At 42.1% G+C, this 8,876-nt stretch overlaps 1 protein-coding gene across 1 annotated transcript; it reads left to right on the forward strand.

Moving 5' to 3' along the window:
• The first annotated feature begins 431 nt into the window (after window positions 1-431).
• Window positions 432-2,105, forward strand: LOC147612250 (uncharacterized). Its single transcript, XM_086784291.1, has 4 exons — window positions 432-953; window positions 1,037-1,129; window positions 1,215-1,299; window positions 1,852-2,105. Exons 1-3 carry the CDS (start codon window positions 561-563, stop codon window positions 1,296-1,298), a joined length of 570 nt encoding a protein of 189 aa, XP_086640417.1. The 5' UTR covers window positions 432-560; the 3' UTR covers window position 1,299; window positions 1,852-2,105.
• The last annotated feature ends 6,771 nt before the right edge of the window (window positions 2,106-8,876 follow it).

Below are 8,876 nucleotides of genomic sequence, written 5' to 3' on the forward strand. Positions count from 1 at the left end.
TCTGTTTGGAGTGTATATGATAGAGCATTGATACATTTTTGGTCTCTGTTTGAGAGAGCAAGGGAGGCAAGAGAGTTTTGAATTTTTTATTCTTTAGTTTTAGGCTGTTTTTTTGGGCGGACAAAAAAAGCATTTTTTTAATGAGTTGTGGTGTACAGCTAGGCGTGGCAGGTCTAGCGCATCGGAGGAACGGATGGGTGCTGAGGTGGCGAGAGGGCTGGTTCTGCTGAGCTGGCAAGAGAGGTGAGCCCCGGCTGAGCGGGGGTCCAGGTGGAAAGTGTTTCATGCACTCCCCTGCTACACGACAAGGGGGAGCGCCTGAAATATATCCCCAGCATTCCAAAGGCTGGTCGCTCCCATTGTGTATGAATGCGGAGGCTATCGTTGTTATCGGCGTTCCTGACATTCCAAAGGCTGGTCGCTCCCATTGTGTATGAATGCGGAAGGTTGGAAACCTTTGGAGAGTGCAGGCGAAAGCGCTTCTGGCCTATATAAGCTGTGCCGCAGAGAGAGTGTAGTAGGAATTATAGCCTAATCACTGCAAGAGCTGTTGCAATATTATGGCCGCCGCCAGCTTATTGTCTCTCTTCATGGTGGCCGCTGCAGCATTGGTTTGTATATTGCTGCCGGCCTCGACGTGTGCAGCTGCGACGGAGGCAGCGGCGGGGACGACGCCAGTCGTCGGCAAGCAGGAGTATATTGTGCAGATAAGTGCTCTTAGCCGGGAGCAGGCGCGGAGCCTCATGGTAAACGACACCGCCACAGCCGCCATGGCTGTCGTCGCATCCTCCTTCCTCGGCGCCGACGCCAACGGCAGCTCATGCGAGCTGTGGGCTACCACCTCGGCCAGCGAGGTGGCCTCCATTTGCAGGCAGATTGTTGAGTCGGGCCAGTACAGCTTCTCTGCTTCTATCTCCTACAACAGGAACAAGAAGCTCTCGCGGAGCATGCAGGTGAGTTACTCTTTTCATCAACGGTTAGATATGATGCAACGCTTGATATCAAGCTCACACGTACACGTATTGGCATCGTGTAGATCACAGCAATAGGGGGTTGTTTTGCGAGCGGAGCCGACTCTGTGGATGGTGTACAAGCTGTTCTGCAAGATGACAAGGATCGTCGCATCGCTGTAAGTGTTTGTAACTCCTAATTCGAGTCTTTGATGATTTGTACTGTACGCTTAGGGTTTATGAAGATCACACATACTTGTGCAGCTCTTATGCCCCACGCAGCTGGGCTCAACCGATCACCTCGACTGTGAATTGTTCGCCCTGGGGCAATACATGCTACAAGAATAGTGTATTCTTCATTTCTATCTTCTTGCATTCATCAAATTATATATATATTAAGCAAATCTCTGACTTACATAGGAGCTTCACATGAAAACATGCATCTTTTCTACTTCAGGTATTTATAGATTATGATGGTATAGGCAATATGGACACCGCGAGGGATTTTTTATTTTTTTTTCAGCAACCAAATAGCACGGCTCTCTAAGTGCTTATCCCTCCCCCCCCCCCCCCCCCCCCCCCCCCCCCCCAAAAAAAAAAAAGAGTATAAAGAAATAAAAAAAGAGAACAACATGAGTAAAAATCTTAGAATGGGACCCACGGGCGGGTAGCGGAGTTGTTAGAATGTTTGGGTTCCAATGAGAGGACCCGGGTTCGATGCCATCAGGGCTACGCGACGTGGGTATGTGTGTGTTCGAATATATATCGATCTCCCTCACACAAAACTCTTAGAATAGGGTTTGCTTAAACTTTTTAGAATGGGGTGTGCTTAAACACTTCCATTATATGAACCATAACAAGCTATGCTACTTTAATGATGATTGATCACACTGTGTCACAGGAAACACCGATGATAAAAAAGATGCCACATGCATCCCTCAACTCAACAAAGTCCAGTGTCTCTTTAAAACTATTTACAATCGAATATGATAGCTGAATAAGTTTCATACTACATGAGTTGGAATAAGAAAGGTGAAAGAGACAATCTTTTATTATGATGAGATGTAAAGGGCCGCACATACATGAACACAATAACAGTTATCATGATGTTATCGTGACATTTTATGATGAATGAATCAAAAAAGTGTAAAATGTCTTAAGGCATTGTCTTTTGCTTATAATCTCAAGGGTGTCAATATCATAACCTTCCATGAAACTTGCATGTAAAGCATGAAAAACAAAGGTCTAAATTTCACTTTTTACGAAAGTATATATATCATTTCTAGTGAGTCTAAATACTTTTGACATTGATTCTAAGACCTCTATTGCAAGTCAAACATATTAGAGACTTGATAAAAGGATAGAACTCCTCTGCCTTGAAACATGGTAACCAAGTCTTATAATTTCTTATTGAAGCTTTGATGCTTGTAATGAAGTGTTTTTTTTTTAAATTTCAACATTAATGTTATATTCCACCTATCATGGTTGTTCTAAGATATTGTAATGAACTTGCTTGATTCTCTAAGGGTCCATCCTCTTCTAAAAGCACTTCTTGTATTTTCCCTAAATTCTGCATCATGACTTTGCTCCTCGTTGTTGCATCATTTTCTGACCCATATCATTACAAGGTTCTGCACGATTCATTGTGGTTATGTGTGAACATCATCATTCCACACACAATCAACATTACTTACATAAATTTTCTCATTAACCCCGGTCACACTTGATCTTGGAAATGTTAAGATGATAAGTAATATACACCTTACCATTCTCCATGTTTTGAAACAATGCCATCACACCACACTTTGAAGGGACAACTTGAAGAGTGTTGCTACTTGCCCCACAAATGCCATGGAAAGTTTTTATAAAAAGAAAACTTAATGGTAGATGACACCATATGTTTATATAATGTAAAAGAGGATAGAGACACATATTGATCATTAGAAGTTATCACACAAAATTAATCTTTTTTCTTCTTCTTGGGAAAGAGATCCTTTTATTAGTTATTGAATAGAATAGCCATAATGGCTAAGTACAAACTTAGCTCCACAAAGGGAAGCAAGATTCAAAGAATTGAAAACGGGACTGATGCTCTTCTCCCCCAGCTGGCCCCTCTAGGAGGAGGCTATATCATACAACAAGGAGGGGGGGATAACTACACAGCTGGTCTATAGTGCTAACTGGGCTCACTACCATTGTCAGTGAGAAAAGGACCCTGATGCCAAATCCTTATAAAGGCCTCTGAATGCTTTTGCATGCAGTCGGAGACACCCTAAATCTTCCCCCGCCGCCGCAGAGGGTATGAATGATACCTAGCTAGATGCTCTAGATGGACTTTGCCTAGGGGGGTGAGGGTGCCCTTAATGGCCTCACCTACAATGAGCTCTCCAAATGTGCCACATAACAATACTACTTCAAATTTCCCATCTCTGGCTGGAATTGAGTCGAATGATCAGTCGAGGGAGATCAGTCGAGGGAGCAGGAACTAGTACTGTTGCTCAAATACAGAGATGCGAGATCTACAGAGGGGGCTTCGATGTTAACAATCCTAATATGGGATTGATCATGGTGATAGACACAAGATTAAGCATAAGATTAAGGTGGGTTATACCACACTAAAAACTCCATGACTAGAGAGAGAGAGATTGCACACTCAACACAAGTTCTCTATTGCATATCACCAATGAACCATACAATGATATAGGCCTTCTAGACTTATCCCACTTTACACATCATCATGCCATGTGGCACTCCCTTTTCCACTCTTTTTGTCAACACTCACACACCATACAATATCATATGTGGCATTCTTATGTTGCCACAATATCTTGCACCTCTACCTGTGCTTTCCCACATACACACAACACTGCGATTACATCTCTCAACACTATGATTGGAAATATACAGGATGCCAAGTCACCCAAGGAGGCATGGGACAACTTGGTGAAGCTATATGAAACTAATACTAAGGCACGAAAGATTTAGTTAAAGAATGAGCTTCATACTGTGGGAGAAGAAAAATATATCTATGAATGATTATCCCTTGAAGATCAAGGGCATTGTGGAATCCCTTGCATCTATTCGTGTTTCTTTTGATGATGATGATAAGGTGGAAGTATGTTTACGTGGTCTCGAGCCACAATACAAGGCATTCAAGACGCCTATTCAGACTCGGGAGAACATTCCCAACTTTACAGGTTTGGCGTTAATGCTGATCATTGAAGAAAAGAGTTCGGGTGAAGACCACTCTTCACAAAACAAAGGCAGTTCGGGAGCAACAAGCCTTCTACACAAGTGTAGGTAGAGGACGAGGATGTGACCAAGGTGGTGGCTGAAAAGGTAATTAAAATAATGGTCAGCAACAATAGTCCCATGAATCACAACAATAACACACAAGTGGAAGAGGCTAGTTTAGAGGCAGGGGGAGTCAAAGAGGTTGTGGAAATTGGCAAAGGTAGTAAAATGATACACGAGGCTATTTTTACTATGGCAAATCTGGGCATGTGCATGTAGATTACTGTAAGAAGCAAAATGACATGAGAAGTGAAAAAGTGCAGCAAAATAATTATGCGTCCTCTAGCCAAAGTAATGAGAATAATGAAAGTTTGTTTGTTATGTGATGTGCTTAATGCTATGTCAAAAAATGATGTATCCGCATCATGCAATGATGATGTATGGTATGTGGATTCAGGTGCTTCGAGCCACATGACTAGTCATGTGGCGAGTGGTTCAAGGATATGAAAAATTCTAAAAAGCCAGGTTTTGTTGAAACAAGGGATGATACTACTCATCCAATTGCCCATGTTGGAGATATGTCATTGTCTATGCAGGATGGTAAGGTGAAGTACCTTGTAGATGTACTTCATGTTTCAAAAATTACAAAGAATCTAGTTTCTATTGGCCAGATGATTGAGCAAGGTTTGCAGGTGCAGTTTAGCTGTGATATTTGTTATGTAGAAGACTTTAAAGATAAGTGCAGGTTGGTTGCAAAAGGCAACAAAGTGGGCAGAATGTTTACACTGAATGTAAATATGCATGAAGTGAGTGCTACAATGCTTGCAAATGGTTCAGGAGTTGTTGTAGATACAGACATTTGGCATAAGAGAATTGGGCATGTACATGTGCAAAGAATAAAGTCCATGTAGATTAAAGAAATTGTGATAGGGCTGTGTAAGTATAATCTTGATGGTATGCAAAAAGTATGTGAAGCATGTCAATTTAGAAAGCAAACAAAGCATGTATTTCCACATGACAGAAATATGAGCAAGAATGCACTAGATGTTGTGCATTCACAATGTATGGGGTACTGCAAAAACTACGCCCATGGGTGGCTGTAGGAATTATGTAACATTCATTGATGACCATACGAGGAAAGTGTGGGTGTATTTCAGGAAGGAGAAGAGTGAAGTTTTCACTGATTTTTTGAATTTTAGAGTGATGGTGGTGGCTGAGAAGCAGACAGGGAAGCATGTGAAGTGCCTAAGGTCAGATGGAGGGGGAGAGTACTTCTCCAATGAGTTCTCTGATTTCTTATGGAAGAATGGCATTCAGAGATAGTTTACATGTTGATACACTCTGGAGAAAAATGAAGGTGCTGAGGTAAAAAACAAGCACATTGCTGAGATTGCACGAGCATTGGTGGAAGAGAAGAATATGCCACATATCTATTGGGTGAGGCTATTTCAGCAGTTTATATCATGAACAAGACTCCTACTACAGCCATACATGATGTAATGCCACAGGAGAAGTTTATTGGTGGTAAGAAACCTGATTTGTCTCACTTGAAAGTTTTTGGATGTATTGCATATGTGCATGTGCCAGATAAGTTGCCTACTAGACTGGATCCAAAGGCAAAAAAATGTGTGTTTATTGGGTATTCCCTTGAGCAAAAGGGACATAGATGTTATAATCTTGCTACACATGAGTTGAGGGTAAGCGGGGATGTTGTATTTGATGAGATGAGTAGCTGGTATGCTGCTGAAGAAGATGTTGTTGGGGTTGATGTAACTGGAAATGTGATTGCACAGAATGCAAGTTAGCAATCACCGTCATTGAGTGGACCTGGAGAGTCCTCTTGTGTTGGGTCTATTGATAGACCATGGAGTGGCATGCTGCATCATAATACCACTCCTGGAAATGTAATTGGTACATCACATAAAGACAAAGAGAAAGTGTTTGAGCCCCTTGGTATGCCTGATAATTTTACAAGGCATTCTTTTGTTGATGGAGAGTCTAGTGGCTCAGAGATGAGCCCTGATGAGGAGCTTCGGATTTTAGCAAAATGAGGACACTTGGTGTAAAAAAGGCTTTGAATGCCATGACTGCAAGGTTACAAAGATCTGGAAGAGCCAAAAACCCTATGCAGAGGTTGACATATGATGGTTTTGTGGCACATCACTATGCTTACATGTGGCAAAAGTTGTACATGTTATAGAGCCCACATGTTTTGATGGGGCTATTGGAAATGTAGATTGGGAGAAATCCATGGATGAAGAAATGGCTTCATTGTATGGAAATGAGACTTGGGATTTGTTGCCATTGCTTGAAGGCAAGAAAGCTATTGGATGTAAGTGGGTGTATAAGGTGAAACATAACAGTGATGGTAGCATAAGCAGGTAAAAAGCTAGAAGTAGTAGCCAAAGGATATGCGCAGACACATGGGATTGATTTTATAAGAAGACTTTTTCACCAGTTGCAAAGATGGCAATTGTGAGAGCTGTGATTGCGATGGCTGCATAGCTAAGGTTGGTTTTTACATTAGATGGATGTAAAAAATGTGTTCTTGCATGGTGACTTGCAAGAAAAAGTGTATATGTATCAGCCACCTGGTTTTGAGGATATAGGTCATCCAGAGTATGTATATAAGGTTCCTAAGGCCTTGTCAGGGGCTGAAGCAAACTCCACGAGCATGGCATGACAAGATTGCTGAGTATCTTGTCACTATTGGTTTTCATATGGCAGATGTAGACCACTCTTTGTAGGTGTGCAAGAGTGATAAGGGTATTGTGATCATCATCATCTATGTAGATGATCTTATTGTTGGGGGTGACAACTTGGAAGAGATTGAGAATGTGAAAAGTCTTCTCAAAAGGAAGTTTGACATGAAGGACTTGGGAGATCTATGCTACTTTTTGGGCATTGAGGTCATTTGCACACCTGATGGTATTTGGCTATCACAGAGACAGTATGTATTGAACATGTTGTCCAAGTATGGGATGGCTGGGTGTAAGTCAATATTGGTGCCATTAGATCAAAATGGTACGCTCAGTGCGGATGCAGGTTATGTGTTAGAGGACTCCACTATGTATAGGAAGATTATGGGGAGTTTGATCTATGTCATGATCAACAGGCCAGATTTGAGTTACATTGTTGGCTTAGAGAGCCAGTTTATGCAGGTTCCATGCAAACCACATATTGATAGTGTGTGATGCACACTTCGGTATTTGAAGATCACTGTTGATTATGCATTGTTTTATGCAGCAGGTGTATCTTTGGAGCTAAATGGGTACACATATACAGAGGGTGGGTAGTATTGTAGATAGGAGATCTACCAGTGGATTTATGTTTTCATTGGGCAGCAGTGCTGATGTGACATGAAGCACCAAGAAGCATCCCAAAGTTGCCTTATCAAGTACAGAGGCAGAGTACAAAGAAGCTGTGGTGGTAGCATGTGTGAGGTAGCTTGGTTACACAAGCTACTTGATGATTTGGGGTTGCATGTGGAGAGAAAGTTTGTCATATATTGTGACAATCTCAATAGTATATAGTTGGCCAGGAACCCGGTTTTCCATGCATGGACAAAACACATTGAGGTACACTACCACTTCATCAAGGAGAGGGTCTTGGCAGCAGGAGGCGACATCGATTTGACCTACAGCAGCACACAGGATCGGTCGCTGACATCTTCATGAAGGCCTTGGGAGCTAAGAAGCTCCACAGATTTCAACATATGCTTAGAGTTCACGAGCTAGAGTTGAGCTTGAGGGGGATTGTTGAGATATCAAGCTCAACATGAGCTGACACTCACGAGGCGCCTGTATGACCATTCAACATTTACATCATTGGTGGTTTGGTAGCTAAGAACTCCACTTTAGCGTGTTCACATTATGGACCGCTTGTATATACTCTAGTATGTGTGTTAGTCACTTTATCTCCTTTGTAGACCTCTTTTGTTGAAGAAGAAGAAAAACAATTTTCGGCCTCTCATCTTGTGTGTTCTCTTCTAGGGTTTGTGTGAGTGTGCATGTGCGTGTGCTTGCAAGATTGATCATGGTGATAGACACAAGATTAAGCATAAGATTAAGGTGGGTTATACCACACTAAAAACTTCATGACTAGAGAGAGAGAGATTGCAAACTCAACACAAGTCTCTATTGCATATCACCAATGAACCATACAATGATATAGGCCTTCTAGTCTTATCCCACTTTACACATCATCATGCCATGTGGCACTCCCTTTTCCACTATTTTGGTCAACACTCACACACCATACAATAGCACATGTGGAATTCTTATCTTTACCACAATATCTTGTACCTCTAGGGTGCTTTCCCACATACACACAACATCGCGATTACATCTCTCAACACCCCCTCTTAATCGAGGTGTTCCACAACTCACCCATCACCCATATCAATGTAGCATTTCACAACCGCAATCGCTACCTCTCAACACTCCCCCTCAATGATACATTGGAGTGCCATCAAATGTGGCTAGACGCATCTAGACCCTCTCCTGCATGTGTCAACGTGCATGTGCCATATCTACCCAATGTAGAAACCAAGTTCATTTGAGAACCACTCAGTCAGGTGGACCCGCCCTTGTCCTTTTTGAATTACTGCAGTGTTCGGGAAAGGCACTAACCCACATGCACACCACCACTTGTGAGAGCTAGCTACTCTCACAACCATCTCGAAGTGTATCG

The sequence above is a fragment of the Cibotium barometz genome, chromosome 46 (genome assembly GCF_041138505.1).
Source record: "Cibotium barometz isolate CiBa-2024 chromosome 46, ASM4113850v1, whole genome shotgun sequence".
Classification (NCBI taxonomy): domain Eukaryota; kingdom Viridiplantae; phylum Streptophyta; class Polypodiopsida; order Cyatheales; family Cibotiaceae; genus Cibotium; species Cibotium barometz.